The sequence below is a fragment of the Equus quagga genome, chromosome 9 (assembly GCF_021613505.1).
Source record: "Equus quagga isolate Etosha38 chromosome 9, UCLA_HA_Equagga_1.0, whole genome shotgun sequence".
Classification (NCBI taxonomy): domain Eukaryota; kingdom Metazoa; phylum Chordata; class Mammalia; order Perissodactyla; family Equidae; genus Equus; species Equus quagga.
The window spans coordinates 15,384,780-15,405,071 of NC_060275.1; the positions used below are offsets into that span (position 1 = coordinate 15,384,780).

General features: G+C 33.5%; 1 protein-coding gene across 7 annotated transcripts in view; it reads right to left on the minus strand.

Annotated features, from left to right (window-relative positions):
- Positions 1-20,292, minus strand: part of RELCH (RAB11 binding and LisH domain, coiled-coil and HEAT repeat containing) — a 113,772-nt gene that overhangs the window by 58,957 nt on the left and 34,523 nt on the right. For 5 of the 7 annotated variants that reach the window (XM_046672260.1, XM_046672259.1, XM_046672258.1 and 2 more), the window contains exons 6-11: positions 15,450-15,653; positions 15,253-15,344; positions 14,325-14,618; positions 11,453-11,528; positions 10,345-10,440; positions 10,172-10,195 (exon numbers count right to left, since the gene is read on the minus strand). In XM_046672260.1, coding sequence (XP_046528216.1) covers positions 10,172-10,195; positions 10,345-10,440; positions 11,453-11,528; positions 14,325-14,618; positions 15,253-15,344; positions 15,450-15,653 — 786 coding nt within the window. The remainder of the gene's footprint in view (positions 1-10,171; positions 10,196-10,344; positions 10,441-11,452; positions 11,529-14,324; positions 14,619-15,252; positions 15,345-15,449; positions 15,654-20,292) is intronic. The other 2 variants (XM_046672262.1, XM_046672263.1) reach the window with 1 other exon arrangement.

Genomic DNA, 20,292 nt, shown 5'->3' on the forward strand with positions numbered 1-20,292 from the left:
AAAACCACAAACTCTGATTTTTTGTTTCCTCAAGTGAAACTTACAGGAATTAAGATCAGTGTAGAAATGGAAAACTCTTTACATACATCCTGGAATTTTCTTATCTACTGCTAGTGGGATTGCTAATTTTTCCTTTTGAGATCAAAGTTGGCCTCAAAAAGCCTTCTCAACACAGCACTTACCAAAGCACTTCTCAACACCGTAGCCATTACCAACCATACCAACCAACGCAAACTGACAGATGGGAGGAAAACCATTTGTTTGTTAGTCCTTGTTCCCTTGAACTCTAAAATTCTGTGAATTTAGGGCTTTGAAGAAAAATACTTTTCACTTTCCTGAATCGCAGTAATAACTTGTATCGCCATTTACTTTTATTTCTTGCTGGCAAAATTAACAACCTATGGAAAAGTCACTACCATAATTTTTGGTTGATATTCTATGCCAAGGAGAACTGAGTACACCCTGGCACATTATTGGCCATGGCAGTTGTAACTCAGCGTATAAAGTACGCCAAATGGTCTCATCCTCTTACAGTAACCTAGTGCTGAGAAGAAGCCCTGTAAGTGATGGTAGAAGAACGTGGAAAGAGTAGTCTGTTTCTGATAGAGCCATAAAGGATTTTAATTGCTAAGCTATGACCGGCTCCAAATATCCTAATTTCTCTATCATTCATGTATTTATTCATAAATTCTATTTGTACCATTCTTGAAATAATGAATTCTGCAAGTATCTATCTGCTTTGTTGTACATTCGCATTTATTTATTGTGAATTCATCTTTTCCAAGTCTCTGAAGTACTAACACATCCACATCAGAATTTAAAGTCTGTATTTACCATTTTCACACTATTTATAAGTTTCTAGATTTATGAATAACAATAGATTTTCTTGTGAAAAATTCTCAAGCATATGAGATCTAATGTTCCATGTTCATAATAAAATAATAACCACAGTAAGAAAATACCTATGGCTTTGGTAACATTATATCCAAAAGGTAATTCTCCCCCCAACACACAAAAAAGTTACTGTGGCCATATTTCAAGGCAAAAGGAATCTTAAATATTTTAAAACATGCTTTACTACCTGACAGTACTCAAATGTATATTGAAGTAAAATTTACTACCAATCACCTACCAATCATTAGTGAGGAAATCAGTATAGTAATCCTATTACAGAAGGTATTCCAGTATTTTATTATCATGTTAGAGAAGATATTTCTAAGGCCTTTAGAATTTATTAATTTAAAAGGCTGAGTAATCTGCACTTTACTCAAGTAAATGACTTTTGTGTTAACTACTTTGATTTTTGCAATTTTGATAACAAAGCTAGTTCTCTATATGAAGGATCTCCCACTCCTCAAATCTTAGGTTACCTGTGGAATTTTGTACAGAATTAAATAGGAAAAGCTTCCAGCATTTTGATTCTTCTTTCAGTTTTACAACTAAAATAACTTATAATGATAATCAAGAAATCACTTTAGAAACAGTAACTGTCTTTAGAGATTTTAACGTTCGATTTTGCGAATATTTTTGCTTAACTTTCTCATTCTTATAAAGATTAGTGTGTTCAGACTACAAAAACAGAAAAAAAAAAGCACCTAAAAAGGATCTAAAACACTGTGAACGATTAGGTGTTAAGTGGGGGAAGCAATGAAGTAGAAAATGAGACCAGGCAAATTTTTAACATTAAAAAAAGCACGGAAATATTGATAAGATAATGGCTCCAAGACCTGAAAGAAATCTAAAACAGAAAAGGAAGCATAAATTTAGATCAGATGCCAAGGAGGAAATGTCTGACTTCAGGTCAAGAAGCAAAAATTCTACAGTTCTAGAAAGGTAACACATTAGTCCAATAAATTATAGTTCACTGCTTGCCTTCATTGTTTCACTAAAATTATTTCCTATAACTCAAGCTGTGTTCAAAAATTTTAGATAGCTGTTACTTTAAATTTTTCCATTTAGTCTTTTGCCTAGGAATTAAGCAATAATGAATTGCAATTTAACCTCAAGCACTGACAAGTGTACATCCTCTGATTTAGATATTCCTTTGAAACTTGTCAGGATATATGCTGATAATTTTAACATGTAAAGAAAAAACATTACAAAGACTCACATAAGGAAAAAACAAGATTACTCACCTCTGGAAAAGGTCTACACTTCAAGGGCTGCTAAAATATCTATTCTTAGAATTATTAATATCTATAATTCCTGGGGCTCGACCTTTAAGAAATCTAATTGAAATACTTAAATGGCTTTAAAACTCTGATACTGCTAAAAAGCACGTGATTTACTCTCAAAATTAAAACACATACACACACATACACACACACACACACATTAAATAGGTAAAGAAGATGGACCAAGTTTATTTATTTACTATACTTATCTACTGTACTACTGTATAACTCTCATACAATTATAATTATCTGGGGCTACTATTATCATAAGTTAAAAAATTTACCATGGAGCAAACACGAATGGCAATGTAAAAGAGCAAAGTTTGGTTTCTCAGATGATGAGCAGGTCTTTAGAGGAAATAATTAGTTTTAAAACTTTCAGGGACTTGGTTCTTTCCTTTGCCTTTTATTTTTTCCTATAGCTTTAATGAGGCATATTTTAAATATCATAAAATTCATCCATTTCAAATGTACATTCAGTGGTTTTTAGTATGTTCAGATTTGTGCAACCATTACCAATCTAATTTTGAATCATTTTCAACACCCCCAAAGGAAAGTTTGGACTTATTCCCCATTTCCACTCACCCCACCCCCATTCCAGGCCCAGGCTTCTTGTTTGTTTTTTCAACTTAGCTAGCTGATGGCACATATTTTCTTGGCATAGAATGAAAATAAAAGTCAAATTTAGATGTATTATTTAAAAATGCTTTTAGAAGTAATCCTTTATAAAATCTTATTTTTAGATTACAGAATTTCCCCTTCAAATGCATTTAAAGCAGAGATCTTGAAAAATCAACTTCTTTAGTCTATTTACTATATACATATATCAAATGACAAATAAAAATATTTATTTTGTGATTTGAAAGATTCAAGCTATTGAATCAACCCATTAAAATGAACTACTACGTATGCCACATATAGAAAATTAGTTCATCATTGTATTTTTTTCTCACAAAATGAATAGGCAAGGCAGTCTTTTTAAATACCAGTTGCTAAAAAGAGATCATTACTTCACAGAACATAGGAGGAAAATTTCTTTCACTCATTTAAAAAAAATTTTTTTTTTTTGAGGAAGATTAGCCCTGAGCTAACTACTGCCACTCCTCCTCTTTTTTGCTGAGGAAGCCTAGCCCTGAGCTAACATCCATGCCCATCTTCCTCTACTTTATATGTGGGATGCCTACCACAGCATGGCATGCCAAGTGGTGTCATGTCCGCACCCGGGATCCGAACCAGCAAACCCTGGGCCACCGAGAAGCGGAACGTGCGAACTTAACCGCTGCGCCACCTGGCCGGCCCCTTTCATTTTTTATTATCTCTGAAATTGAGATGCACATTACAATGGAGAGCATGTCATAATCTAATTGGAATTCTTCTTTCTTAAAGGTACATAATTATTACGATCAATGGCATCTTAGATTTGAAATACAGTATGCTAAATTTAGAGAATGCTATAATTGTGATCTGAAGGTTGAGATTGTTACTCCTCTTTTAAAAAACAAAAACAAATAACACTAATATCCATATTTACCATACTTTCTACTTTTATAAAAAATAAAAAGTTTAATTTATTACACAGCTTTAATTAACCTTTGTGTCACTCCTTTTAAAACAGTGGGTCATAAGATCAATTGTATGAGTCATGAAGAGAATTATTTCTTTTTTATTATTTATTTAGGTATATTCTCTATTGTTTAAAAATATTTATAAAACCATTTTTGATACTGATTTGTCTTCTATTTTAAATGTTTGTAATTAGTAAAGGCAAGACGATTTGTAAAACTTTTATTTTAATTATATATATGTAATTATATGCTAGCACAGGATGTAAAATGTCTTTTTTACTGAGAATGTAGGCAGCAAAGTCTCAAAAACACTAATATAAAACATATTTAAAAGACTATTAAAAGATTAGATATTATGCAGCATTAAGAATGAGAAAGTTCTTTATATACTGATATAGAAAGATACAAAATATAATGTTATGTGGAAAAAAACAAAGTGAAGAATAGTGCATAGAATATGGTATCATTTGTGTAAGTCATGGAAAAAAGGTCATATATTTCTATTTGCTTAAATGCACAAAATATCTCTGAGAGAATACAAATACAGTCCTCCAATATTAGTTGGAGACTTCAACACCCTAGTTTCAATGATGAATAGTACATCTAGCCAAAAGATCATTAAGTCAATAGAAGACTTGAACACAAAAACAATTAGACCTAATAGATATATACAGAACACTCCACCTGACAATAGCAGAATATACATTTTTCTCAAGTGCACATGGAACATTCTCAAGAAAGACCATATGTTGGGTCACAGACAATTCTCAATAAATTTTAAAAAGATTGAAATTACATGAAGTATCTTCTCCAATCACAATGGAATGAAATTAAAAATCAATAACAGAAAGAAAATTCAAAAATTCACAAATATGTGGATATTAAACAACACATTTTTAAACAACCAATGGGTCAAAAAAAGAAATTACTAAGGAAATTAGAAAATACTTTGAGATAGATGAAAATGAAATACACAACATACCAAAACTTACGAGATGCAGCAAAAGCAGTAACCAGAGGAAAATTTATAGCTGTAAATGCCTACATTGAAAAGGAAGCACGATCCAAAGTCAACAACCTTGCTTTACACCTTAAGGACTTAGATAAAAAGCAAACTAAACCCAAGGCCAGCAGAAGACAGAAAATAATAAAGAGTAGAGCATAGATAAATTAAATATAGACAAGAAAAACAATAGAGAGAATCAACAAAATCAAAAGTTGGTTTTTCCAAAAGATCAACAAGGAAGCAACCTAAGTGCCCATTGACTGATAAGATAAAGAAGACATGGTGTGTGTATATATATATATATACACATACATACACACAATGGAATACTATTCAGCCATAGAAAAGGATAAAATTGTCCCATTCATAAAACATAGATGGACTTTGAGGGTATTATATTAAGTGAAATATGCCAGATAGAGAAAAACAATCTCTGTATGACTCCACTTATATGTGGAAGTTAAACACATGGACAAAGAGAACAGATTAGTGCTTACCAGGGGAAAGGGGGAGTGGGAGGTAGGCACAAAGGGTGAAGTGGTACACCTATAATATGACTGACAAATAATAATATACAACTGAAATTTCACAAGGTTGTAAACCATCATAACCTCAATAAAAAATAAAATAGAAAAAAAAGATCAACAAAATTGACAAATTTTAGCTCGACTAAAAAAACATAAGATGCAAATAACTAGAATCAGAAATGAAGGAAGGGACACTTGTAACCACCTTACAAAAATTAAAAGGATTATAAGTGAATACCATAAATAAAAGTTCACCAACCAATCAGATAAGATAAAATTAACTAATTCCTAGAATCATATAAATTACCAAAACTGACTCAAGAAGAAATAAAAAATCTCAACAGATCTATAACAAGTAAAGAGCTTGAACCAGTAATAGAAAACTTTAAAACAATGAAAAGTTCAGGATGAGATGGCTTTACTTGTGAATTCTAAAATACATTTAAAGAAGAAATAATACTGATCCTACTCAAACTCTTCCAAAAAAATAGAAGAGAAGGAACAATTCCTAACACTCTATGAGGCCAGCATTAGCCTGATATCAAAATCAGACACAGAAAGAACAACAGAAGAAAACTATAGCCAAAATCCCTTATGAATTTAGACTCAAAAATGCACAATAAAATACCAATGCCAAATCCAACAACATATTGAAAGGAGTATACAGCATGGCCAAGTAAGATTTATCCCAGGAATGCAAGGATAGTTCAACATATAAAAAAATCAATCTGAACCAGCCCTGATGGCCTAGTGCTTAAAGTTTGGTGTGCTCCGCTTTGGTGGCCCAGGTTCAGTTCCCAGGTGCAGAACCACACCAACTGTCTGTCAGTAGCCATGATATGGCAGTGGTTCACATAGAAGAACCAGAAGAACTTACAACTAGAATACACAACTATGTATTGGGGTTTTGGGCAGGGGGGAGGGGAAGAGAGGGAGATTGACAACAGATGTTAGCTTAGGGTAAATCTTCCCCAGCCAAAAAGGAAACAAATCACTCAAAGTATTATACCACATCAACAGAACGAAGGGAAAAAAATCATTATCTCACTTGATGCAGAAAAAGCATTTGACAAAATTCAACACCCTTTCATGATAAAAACACTCTGCAAACTAGGAACAGAAGAAAACTTCCTTAATACGATGAAGGGCATTTACGAAAAACTCATGGCTAGCAGTGGACTCAAAGGTGAAACAGGAGCAAGACAAGGATATCTGCTTTCTCAAAACACTACTAGTCAACATTGTACTGGAAGTCCTAGCCAGAGAAATTAAGCAAGAGGAAGAAATAAAAGCCATCCAAATTCGAGAGGAAGAAACAAAACTATCTCTCTTTGCAGATAACATGATTCTATATATTGAAAAACCTCACAGAATCCACAAAAAACTACTAGAGCTAATAAACAAATTCAGCAAAGTTGCAAGGTAAGATCAACACACAAATATCAGTTTTGTTTCTGTACACCAGCAGTGAAGAACCTGAAAAGTAAATTAAGGAAATAATTCCATTTACAATAGTATCCAAAAGAATAAAATATCTAGGAATAAATTTAAACAAGGAAGCGAAAGATATGTACACTGAAAACTACAAAACACTGCTGAAAGCAACTAAAGACATAAATGAACATGCATTCCATGTTCATGAACTGGAAGACAATGTAGTTAGAAAGGCAGTATTTTTCAAAGTGATTTACAAATTCAGTGCACTCTGTATCAAAATTTCAATGACCCTCATTGCAGAAATGAAAGCTGAGCATCAAATTCATATGGAATTGCAAGGGGCCTTGAACAGCTAAATAATATTGAAAAAGAAAACAAAGTTGGAGGACTCATCCTTCTCAACTGCAAAACTTACTACAAAGCTATAATAATCAAAATAGTGTGCTAAAAGTATAAGGATAAACATAAAGACCAGTGGAACAGAATTGAAATCCAATTGAGAGAAATAGATCCAAATCTCTACAGCCAACTGATTTTTGACAAAGGGACAATGACCATTTAACGAGGAAACAATTTTCTCCTCAACAAAAGGTGCTGGGACAAGTGGCTAACCACATGAAAAGAGTAAAGTTGGACACGTGCCTCACTTCATATACAAAAAATAACTCAAAATGGAATAATGACCTAAATCTAAGAGCTAATGCTAAAAAACTATTAGAAGAAAACATAGGGGTTTATCTTCCTGACTTCAGATTTGGTAATGGATTCTTAGATTTGACACGAAAAATACAAGCAACAAAAGAATAGATAAGTCAGACTTTATACTTTATAAAAATGAAAAACATTTATCCATAAAGGACATTATCAAAAATGTGAAAAGAGAACCTACAAGATGGGAGAAAATATTTGCAAATCATATATAAGAGACAAGGATTTAATATCCAGAATCTTACAACTCAAAAACAAAGATAATTCAATTAAAAAATGGGCAAAAGATTTGAAAGAATACACTAGAAGCTAATAAAATTTATTGCATGTGGGATGGTGGTTCAGGGACAGGAGAAGAAGAGTTCTTGTTGTACATCTTTTTTTACAGTCATGAGCCACAGGAAGTTCTAGTCAATGACAAACTGCATGTATGACGGTGATCCCATGAGATTAGTACCATATAGCCTAGGTGGATAGTTAGGCTATACCATCTAGGTTTGTGTAAGTATACTCTATGATGCTCACACAACGATAAAATCACCTATCGACGTATTTTTCAGAACATACCCCCATTGTCAAGCAACGCATGACTGTATTTAAAAGATGTTAAACCATGTAATATATTACTTAATCAAAACCTTAACCCTGTTTCTAATATTTTATTTCTTTAATTAACTAGGATATTACTATGATCAATCAGTTTACTGAAGGACATTTATTATTTTTTTTGTGAGGAAGATTAGCCCTGAGCCAACATCTGCTGCCAATTTTCCTCTTTTTGTTTGAGGAAGATTGTTGCTGAGCTAACATCTGGCCAATCTTCCTCTATTTTATGTGGGATGCTGCCAGAGTATGTCTTGATGAGAGGTGCTAGGTCCGCACCAGGGATCAGAACCTGTGAACCCTGGGCTGCTGAATCGGCATATGTGAACTTCACTATGCCACCAGGCTGGCCCCTGAAGGACATTTTAATTGTATTTACATACCAATAAAAAGGCTTACACTGGTAAGAGAATATATAAAACTTGAGAATTAAGAAGAAATCAAAATATTAATCCTTCAATCACAAGACCTTATAAAGAATACAGATTTAAGGAACTAAGGTGAAATATTAAATAAAAGTAATCCAATATCAAAAGGTGAAATGAAATAAAAGTTTTGTCCTTTTACGCCCTGGGATTGGTGTCAAACCAAACCAAGATATACTTCATTATTATCAATTTAATTTCGAGAGAATACAACTTTGGTATATTATAAATGGTAAATTTTCTGATAAAATAGAATAAACAATGAAACAAAGATAATCAATTCTTCATGAAATTATAAGTATTTAAATATTTTTAAATAAAAAAACTTAAAATCAGCCAGAAAAGTAAACATCATACCACAAATGAAATATATGTGTGTTTGTGTGTATGTGTGTGTGTGTGTGTATATATATATATATATATATATATATGCCCAGACATATATATTTATATATAATGTATCTGATTACTGATGATGCAAAGTTATAAATACTTCATGCAGTAAAATCAGATTTTAGTGGTAGTCTTCTGTGATAAATAAAAGAGAAAATTAAAATAAAAAAGCTTAAACTGCATAACAATTAGGTTTCTGTGACATTTTAAAGATTATACTGAGGAAACATAGTAAAAAGGATGCAAACATTAATGCATTGCATGGATTATGTTACAAGCTGAAAAAGGAAAAGAAGCTCAAACACCATTCTGCCAGGCAGAACTGCAAAACAATCTGAAATTGGACACTGATCCTTCAAGACACAGGAAATTTTCCAGACTTGTTAATATCTCACAACTATTTTTTAAATATTAGGTAAAATAAAACCAACAGTAAGAAAACAGTCATTTTAATCTTTTTTTAATTAAAAATACTTACAAGAATAAAAATTTTTAAAGCTCTACATGTAAGTTTTCTTGAAGATCAGTACAAATTTCTTGAGCTAAACGGATAATTAAGGATAAGCTTTATATGGGTTTTGCCAATGCACTGTGTACCTATCATACTGTAGGTCCCATGAATTATGATTGAAACCAGTGGTAAATATTAAGAAGATAATGGAAGAAACTTATATGATACATTCTAAAATATTCTTAACCTATTTTTTATAAGAAATTTTGTGAACTGGAAATTGATTTCATAAAATGAATAATTCAAATAAACTTGTTTGCAAATAAATCATCCACTGTCATTTAAATGACATTACAGATAACTTTTTATTAATCTTTTACTGGCTAAATATAACTCTACAGATAACTTTATACAGTATTTATAGCTCATAACATATGCTATGTATACTAAAATATTTGCTACTGTACTTTGGATAGTTAAAGCATCTGTCAATAAGGTTAGCTACAAGAAAAACAAAAAAGTACTTTCAAAAGTTATTCTAGTCAATATTATAACTATTCTATCATCATAAGACAAGTGTAATTATTGCCAAACAAATATAATAAACCTAACATTTATAACAGATAATTATAAGTACATTTAAGAAAAGTTACATTATTAGTCTCTGTTAATTTTCCATACAAAGAATGTCTATTTCTGTAGACATCAAGCATATCATATCAAGAGCAGCGATAAAATAAATTAGTTAACTGGTAACGTAAAAAACGGACAGTGTTCATGGCACATAAATGGACCTACAGTAATAGTTAGTGTTGCAGAAGCTAATGATGCTTTAAGCAAAACTGGAAAAACATGAATACCATGCAGTTTTACTGAACTCACCTGACAGAGGTGTAAAACCATTCTCTAGGAGCAGAGATGCATGCACAAAAGTAAGAATATGATTGCAAGTAATAGACTTTAACAAAATAAAAATATACCACTAAACTTCAAAATGACAGAAAATGGACAACATGATGAGATTAGTGGGATGAAATACTTTTTCTGTGTCTCACCTCTCTCTTTGCCAACAGCACATTAGGAACAATGTGTGGCAGGCAGCGGCCCAGCATTAACATAACACTTTTCTCACTGTCTGCAATCCGAGACACCTAGAAAACCAACGAATTAATAAATGATGACAGTGGAGAACTTCTGTGCATGACGGTACTTAAAGCTCATGCTTTAGACCCTACCACCTCTGCTCCAAACACACACCCCAAATTTAACTTATGATGATGATAACGAGAACAATTGTGTTCCCAAACAGGACAAACATTTCTGCAGGCCAGAAAAGGATTTAAAACACCATTAGGAAGCAAGGGTGAAGTCAGAGAGGCCTACTAGGCTTCAGTTCTAGGAACAAGTAGGGATAACACAGGACTAGGGCAGTGTTTTTCTTTTCATGGTTTTTCTTTTGTTCTTGAAAAGATGCCCACCAAGTTACAATCCTTGCCTAAGGCAATAGTTTGTATAATGAAGCTGCATGCAAGGGGAGGCCCAAGAAGGCTGACCCAGTCTTATAATAAGGATTGCCAGAATTGTATCCAAACAAACCATCCTCTGGCTCTTTCATATTCTCAATGACATTGTGGGACAGAGGTCCAAGACAGGTCAAGTGTAATCAACCGCAAAACACCCAGAAAGGGAGGAGTGAGTATAAAGACAGGAGAAAAAAATAATAAAATACCCACTCAAGAGGAGCCTGCAACAATTAAAAAGCACTTGAACAAGACTAATCTGAGAGCTAACAAACTCAGCAATCACAGACGACCACTCCTAATGAATAAAAATAATGGAGTAATCTAAAAATAACTGAAATATAAACAATATGTAAACTTTAATTGGTTTTCTGAATTATACCAGAGAGGCATATATGTCAGTAGACACAACAAATTAAAAATTGACTGCAAAAGGTCACTTTAACACTAAACAAAGCTTTAATCCAAAGAACAGAAAAAATCAATTACCTTCCTTAAAATTTTAGGAACTGTTTCTTACAGCATTATTTTAAATAATAGATTTGTATCTGAAATAGTCTTGTCACAGCTGTTTTTGGATGAGATACTGAGAAGAAAAACTGAATGTTTTAAGAAAGTTGCAAGAATATCTGGTATAATTTACCTCTGATCCTAAACGACTATCTGCTGACATTCGACAAAAAGAGAGTAGTGCTTGGTGGAAAGCAGGAGACAATTTCCTAGAAGAAAATATTGAATGAAAAGAAGACAACACCAGTTACCCTTCTCATTTAAGGAGATAGTAAGTTGCATGTCATAACTCCCATTTCTGCATTAATCCTACCCCACAAATGTTAACTGACTTTCTCAGCCATCGATGACTTGAAGGACACTTCACTGGAGAATTATACAAGGGGAAAAAAATCAGCAATAATGGCTGATCTTAACATAGCTTGACGTCATGTGAATGAAAAGTAACAGTGGATACAAAGGTTGACCGGGTATGTTGCTGAAAGGAATTAAAGTTTTGCAGATCTCTATAACAATAAAGATAAACTTTAATGCTAGAAACCTATATTAAAAAAAGGAAAATTAAAGATAAATGAAGAAAAAGGCTCATTCAAAATTCATGGTATATATTAAAGAAAGTATTTTTTTGTAATTGAAAACATTAGCCTATTTATGTTTAATAAAGGAGGCTAAAACATTTCTATTTCCAACACTGGTCTCTATGTAGTATTCATAATTCATAAAATTATGACTAAGAGTTGTACTTTATGTGCTCAATCTACAGAAAAGGGTTAACACCAGAAGGTACATAATACAAGTTATTTAGGACACACCACAAAGTTGTACTCAGTAATTTCTGTGATTACAGAGTTAGAGTAGTGTGCTAAAGCTTGAGCCTGTTCGCTCAGTTATGTTCCTCTCCCACATTCTTTCAATGGAGGGGGCCATACACCATCCAATCGCCCAACCCAGAAACCACAAATCACCCTTTATCCTTCCCTTCCTTTTAACTCCAAATCTAATCAATCTTTTACCTTCTAACTATCTTGCAAATCTATCCACTTCTTTCTAATACAGGATAGGTCTTAATCATTTCTTACTTGTATTCTTCCAACAGATACTAATAGTCTCCTATTCTCCAGTCTTGCTACCCTCTGATTACCTTACCTAGAGGACTCTTTCTAAAACTTAGATACCATCATGTCCCAACTCTCTAAAATGAGTTAACATGGCTTATATGACTTAGTCTTCACTTAATTCTCCAACTTCATCTCTTGTCATTCTTCTCGCTTGCACTGTTTGCGTAAACCTTACTAAATGTATGGTGTTCTCCTTGCACATGCCATTCTCCCTTAGTGGAACACTCTTCCTCCTACCTCTTTGCCTGGTTAACTCTTACTTAGTTACTAAGTCTCAGGTTGGATAACACTTTTTCCCTGAAACCTTTACTGCTCTGATGACTAGGTTAAGCGCCCTGATTGTTCCCGAAGCAAGTTGAACTTCTCTTGTATTACTACTTTCATACTTTATTATAATCATCTGATTGTCAGTCTCTCTCATACTGTAAGGTCTATGACTGAGGGATTACCATATGTTTTGCTTGCTATTATATTCCCCGTTAACACTGCCAGGCACATAGTTAAGAACTATAAAAATTAGTTGAACAAATTTAACAATCATCCTTCAGAGAGTGCCTTTACAGTACTGAAGGAGATACATGGAAGTACTCCTAAACACTAAAGAACTACTACAAATGCCATTACTGTTGAGTATCATAAGATTTTTACTATTATATCTTATACGTAATAGAATAAATGCACCTTGAGGAGTGGGCCATGTTTATTTCAACTGTGTAACCTCCATAATACCTAAGGCAAAAATATACCTAGTAGGCACACGAAAAGTTGTGGCTCATGAGTGGAAAGCTTTGCTTTAAAAAAAAAAATCAAGGGGTTGGCTCTGTAATGTAGTGGTTCAGTTTGGCACACTCTGCTTCGGTGGCCTGGGTAAGCAGGTTTGAATCCCAGGTGCAGACCTAACACCAGTTGTTGGCTATACTGTGGTGGCGACCCACGTGGAGGAAGACTGGCACAGATGCTAGCTCAATGTTAATCTTCCTTAAGCAAAAAAAGAGGAAGATTGGCAACAGATGTTAGCTCAGGGCTAATCTTCCTCAGCACAAAAAAAAGGAAGAAAAAAAATCAAATACTTTTCACTAATACTAGGTATCTGTAAGTCTAAAACAAATTAGCCATGCTTTACTATTATATCCCAACAGCGGGTATCACATCTTTCTATTTAACAGGAAGAAGCATGACTTTGTGGCTCAGAATATACCATAGCATATTTGTGAGGATTAAGTAAGTTAGTATACATAAAGCATTTAGAACTGTGCCTGACATATAAAAACAGCTCAGTAAATATTCCTTTCTTAAAATTACTTTTTCACATTACAACCTAAAAAATTTTTAATTATATTTTGTCTCCTCCACTAGAAACATGATCACGAAGGGCAGGGAGCATGCTTTTGCCATCTGAGTACAATCACTGTGACAAAACTAAATAAATGAAGTGAGAAAATATTAACGAATCAGTATTAGTAATAGGAAGCAGTTACAAAAAAAAGGACTAGGAGCAAACACTATTCCTCTATTTAGCATAGGCAACTATGCAGTACCAAAATCTTCTACTGAGTCTGATAATGATGGAAGAACAGAAGAAAAGCTTTTAAAAAGCACTGGGTAAAAGTATTTACAGCAACAAAGAATGTACATATTATTTATGGGTTTAAGCACTTGGCTAAGATAGAATCTACCCCATTTATGGTTTATTCCCCTTTAATGTAATTTAACTTAGTAATTACTTTGTGATTTTTTTTGGTGACATGTACTTTTCTACATGTTAAGTTCATGACAAACATAAAAATTCATACATCTGATCCGCAAAACAAGAACTGAAGCTCTTCCTGTTTGACAATGTACTAAATAGCTGAAAAACGCATTTCAAAACATAGGATGCATACTAACCTGTTGGGTTTATCAAAATGGACTGTGTTTTTACTTGATGGAGAAGAAGATGGCATTCCTTCTCTTTCTCTCCTGGGGAAAGAATTTGGGAAATTCTCTTTAGGAATAGTGGAATCAACTTCATCTGATTTTGAAAGATGGATATCCTTGTTTTGTCCCTTGTCTGAACTATTTGTAACTGGATTCTGTTCACTGTCTTCAGAGTCTTTGTGGGAAGACTGATCCAAAGAAGGTTGAACAGAGTCACAAATTGCTGAGATGGCAAAGTGTTCATTTTTGAGGAAGTTCATTTCACTATAGAAAAAAAGAGAAGTTATCAGAGAACTGTATTTTTTAAAATTTTGGCAATAGCCTAAACCTCATAACGGGTTTAATGCTTTAAGAGCGTAACATATTAATAGAAAATGGTTTGGCAACTGATTAATCTTTTCTGTACCATATACTCTCAAGTTCCATATACCTAAAAGGGTAGTGAGAAACTCTTACCAATAAAATATAAAAATGGCCTTACAAACTCTGCTTTGGATTAGCACTTAACTTTCTTTTCTTCATTTGCAAAATGGGGATAATTCCATCTAACTCACAGGATTATTATAAGAATTAAATGAAATAATGAATGGGAAATATGTACAACACCAATGTGAAGGAGTTATTTTATTAATACTGACACAACTCAGAAGTAAAAAACTATCTTACTTCTTGGTTATATGATTGACATAATTGATTCTATGATTATTACATAGACTTAATAACTTTTTTGGGGAAAAAGGACATATTAAATATATAAAGCAATTATAAGACATTCAGAAACATCAGAATATGAAAAATTAATTCTTATAACTGAAATGTTATTTTATATATTTATATAATCTGCCAGTTTATTCCAAAACATTAAGAGGTTTTTTAGAAATGATGATTAAATACTAACCTTTCAAGTCTTCCGATTTGCTCCATCAAAGACCACTTCTCACTATTTAATAAACTAATTTTATCTTCTAATTTTTGTACTAGCAAGGAGTTCTAAAATCAAAACAGGAAAAAAACAGAAACTCAAGATCTCATAGTGTGCTTTTACATCGTTTAAACACATTTTGCGGACTTGACTAGTTAATTAATATCTCTCACCTGTACAGTCTGAGAAGCTTCAAGGGTTGGAGGAAGGTTGCCTAAAATTGGTGTAAGAGCCTCTAACTCATCTTCTTCTACTCCACTGGCTACATCCACAAGATCTTTCCCAGTCACTTGATGATTTCCAAAATCTCGGTAGAGTTGCAATAAGTCTGGAGGTTTTGGAATGTTTAATCCTACATCATCCCATAGTTCAAAATCCTAAAAGATAAAAAAAGTAATATAAAAAAAAAATCTATGAGGCAATTTTATCCTGCATTTTTGAGATTCATTTTATTTCTTATTGCTGATATCCTGAAAACCCAACATAACCATAACTTTGTTGTAATGTCAAAGTGTATGTTCCAAGTGAGTAAACGTCACTCTTAAGCTTACTTTACATCTTCCACTGTCCAATATTATTCTTGTAAACCTCCTGATAATCGAGGGAAACAGGCTTAACTGTCTTAAGATGTCAACATGATGCACATACAATCTTTTTATTAAATCTCTCACAAGTCTAAGCTCAACTTTAAAGTCTGTGTTAACTCTCAAGCTTGTAAAATCCGCTTAAATATTTGCCTGAAGTCGCAGAACATGTCTAGATTAAGAAAGTCTTAGTTCGTAAGTTTTACCTATTATTTACAAGTAAACTAACTGATAGCATTAATTTTGTTTTTCCTTTATTATTCCAACCTGTATTTAGTGTAATCTCTGGTGGGTAAGCAAGCAACTTAATCTGCTTGCCTTCTTGCTGTAGCTATTTGAATCTAATTTATATTAGTAAAAATGCTTCTAGCAATTTTCAGAATCCAAATAGCTGCTCTTCGATTTGTTGTGTATGAAACATTCTCTTGAGTTCAATCTAATACAATTTTACTATCAAAGTACAAAAAGGCACGGCACCTCAAGCATTCTACGGGCAAAGATTTTCTGAAGAGGCTTGCAGAGTTCCAGAGTAATCAATCACATGCAAATACAGTCTCCCTAACACTCTTTCTTCCTCCAATATAGGAGAATTTAGCACTAATTTGATATCTTATAACTTATTTATGAAACCCTCTTTGAGAAACTATGCCATGTTCATTTGAATGTTCTAAATGTGATACTCTTAATCCTTTGAGGGTTTATTTGAATAATGGGAATAGCTATTTTTGAGGGTTAAATCTTAGGCAGATATAAGATAGGTATTAAAGTGGGGGCTTTGGAGAAAATCAGACCCAAGTATGAATTTCACAACTGCCTCCACTTATTACTGTTAAAAATTAATCTGAAAGTTAAACAGGTCATCAGTAAAATGGGTATAATACTTACCTTTTAGGGTTTTTGTAAGGATAAAATAAAATGTCTATTAAGGCCTTAACACAGTGCTCAGCCTACAAGAACTAAACAAATTTAAGCTTTTAAAAAAAATACAAAATGAGTATTATACATATTATTCAAATGCCCATTGATCCATATATATTCATTCAGTATTTATCATATATCTACCCTGTGCTTAGAAGCAGGGATAAAATATTGTCACTATTAAGGGGCTCTCACAGTTAAAGAGCAGGGACATAAAGAAATAGGTAGAATCTAAATGACTGAAGAATTATCAAGAATTCAGAGAAAGGAGTCAATTTCTGTCTCGAGGTAGGGGGTAAGAAAGTTTCTGGGGGCCGGCCCCGTGGCCGAGTGGTTAAGTCCATGTGCTCTGCTTCGGCACCCCAGGGTTTCACCGGTTCAGATCCTGGGCATGGACATGGCACCGCTGGTCAGGCCACGTTGAGGCGGCGTCCCACATGCCACAACTAGAAGGTCTCACAACTAAAAATACACAACTATGTACCAGGGGGCTTTAGGGAGAAAAAGGAAAAATAAAATCTTAAAAAAAAAAAAAAGAAAGTTTCTGAAAGGTGATGACCTGTGCGCTCTCTTGGAAAAGGTTTAGGTATTTACAAGGCACACAGCAATGAGAGGATAGGGGAACTAATTATTTCAGAGACAAGGGGAAGAATGAGCAAAAACACAAAGCTCTGAAGGAGCCAGATATGTTCAGGGAGATGCAAACCCTTCGGTTTGGCATGATTATAATGAATATGCAAAAGATAATGTTGGAGAGGCAGGTAGAACGATAAGCTAAAAAGAAAGTTGAGGGTGCTTACAAATTTGGAATTGTTAAGGAAGAATTAGAGCAGAAGGCAGGAGAGATGACTGATGTGAGAGATTAGGAAAGTGGGGATATTAACATGGTGAAAAAAAGAGATGCACTAGGAGTAAGAAAGGGACAAAGTCTGGAGTGTGGCAGTCCTTAGGAGCATGCTTATTTCCTATAGCAGACTGTAGAGCAATGATGCTGGGAGCCAGGGAGCTCTTGGTATTAGATTATGGTTCCAGTACCAACTGTAAAAAACACTATTCTCTCTGCATGAAATTTACTTTGCATTTTGTCAGAAATCAAAAGATATCTAAATGTAAGTCAATCTCTTGACTCGTTATCATGGTCCATTGATCTACTTGTCTATCTCTGCGCTGATAAAACAGCATCTTGACTACAATATCTTGAAGTCAGGTAGTTTAAGTTCCCCGACTTTGCTCTTCTTTATTAAAGTTGTTTTGGTTATACTAGGTTCTTTCCATTTCTGTATGAACTTTAGAATAAACTAATTAATCTCTACAAAAATGCTGGTGAGATTTTGATTGGGATTGCATTGAAAATACAAATCAATTTGGGGAAACTGACACTTTGACAACATTGAGTCTTCTGATCTATGAGCACAATCTCTCTCTCTATTTATGTCTTCTTTAGGTTCTCTCAGTATGTATAATAGTTCAGTATACAAGCATTTATCAGATTTATCCCTAAGTACTTCCTGTTTTCTGATACTTTTGTAAACGGTATTTTTAAAATTTTGATTTCTAATTGTTGCTAGCATACAGAAATACAATTGATCTTTTTACTGATCTTGTATCCTACAACCTTGCTAAAATCACTTATTAGTTTTAGTATCTTTTTTGGATAGTCCATACAATTTTTTTATATAAGTATCTATCATGTCATCAATGAATAAAGACAGTTTTATTTTTTCCTTTCCAAAATGTGTGCCCTTTCTTTCTTTTTCTTGCCTTGTATTGGCTAGAATCTTCAGTATGAGGTTCCATAGAAGTAGTGAGAGCAGACATCCTTTGTTCTTCATCTTCCACCATTAAGGTGATGTTAGTGATAGGTTTTCTGTAAATGTCTTTTATGAGGTTGAGGACATTCCTCTCTAGTCCCAGTTTCTTTAAAGTTTTTATGGGTAATGGATATTCATTCTGCATCTTCTGAGATGATAATACAATTTTTTTTCTCTTTTAGTTTCTTATTATGGTGAATTATAATGACTGATTTTTGGATATTAAATCAAACTTGCACTACGTGGATAACCATTCGGTCATAATGTATTAGCCTTTTTACATATTGTTGGATTTGATATAGTAAAATGTTATGTAGAATTGCCGCATCTATATTTATGAGGGAAATGAGCCTGTAATTAGTTTTGCTTATAATGTTTTTCATGTAAGACTTATGCTGGTCTCATAGAAATGAGTCTAGAAGTATTCTCCTCTCTTCCATTTCTAGAAGAGTTTGTGGAGAAGTGGTATTACTTTTTCATTAAATGTTTGGTAGCATTCACAAGTAAAGCCATCGAGACCTGGAGTTTTCCTTGTGGGAAGGTTTTTAAGCACAAATTCAATTTCTTCAATAAATAAAGTGTTCTGGTCTGGGCCCATGGCCGAGCGGTTAAGTGTGCACACTCCGCTTTGGTGGCCCGGGGTTTCACAGGTTCGGATCCTGGCACGGACCTAGCACTGCTCATCAAGCCATGCTGAGGTGCCATCCCACATCGCAGAGTCAGAAGGACCTACAACTAGAATATACAACTATGTACTGGGGGGCTTTGGGAAGAAGGAAAAAAAAAAAGGAGGATTGGCAACTGCTTTGGCAGTTGTCTTCTTTCAAGTAAAGCTGTTCATAAAATTCCCTTTTTATCCTTCTAATATAAGTAAAATCTGTAGTGCTGTAACTTTGCTCATTCCAGATTCTGATAATTTGCTTCTCTTCCCTTTTTCCTAATCAGTCAGGCTAGATGTTTATCAATTTTACTGATTCCAAAAATCAATTTTTTGTTTTACGGATTTTTCGCTATTGTTTTCTGTTGCCTGTATCACTAATTTATGCTGTCATCTTTAGTCTTCCTTTCTTCTGCTTACTTTGGGCTTTGTTTACTTTTCTTTTTCTAGTTTCTTAAGGTAGAAGCTGATTTCATGGATTTGAAACCTCTCCTTTCTATTATAAACATTCAGGGCTATAAATTTCACTCTAAGTACTGCTTTAGCTACATCCTGCACATTTTGATAGGTTTTGTTTTCATCTTCATTCAGTTCAAAATACTTTATAATTTCCCTTTTGATTTCTTCTTTAACTTATGTATTATTTGGAAATACCTGATTATAAATATTTAAGGATTTTCCATCTATCTTTGTTACTGACTCATCATTTAATTTTATTGTCATCAGAGAACACACTTTATATTACTTAAATCCTCTTAAATATTAAGACTTGCTTTACCACCCATAATATGGTCTATCTTGGTAGGTGACTCATATGTACTTGAAAATATGTATCTGGCCTACTAAAGGATGGAGTGTCTTATAAATTTTACTTATGTCAAGTTTGTTGACGGCATAGCACACATATTCTATATCCTAACTGATTTTCTATTACCTTGTTCTATCAATTATCAACAGCCAGCTTGAAATCTCTGGTAATCTGCCTTTTAATTGGGAAGGATAGAGCATTTACATTTAAATGGCTACGATTTAAATCTACCATCTT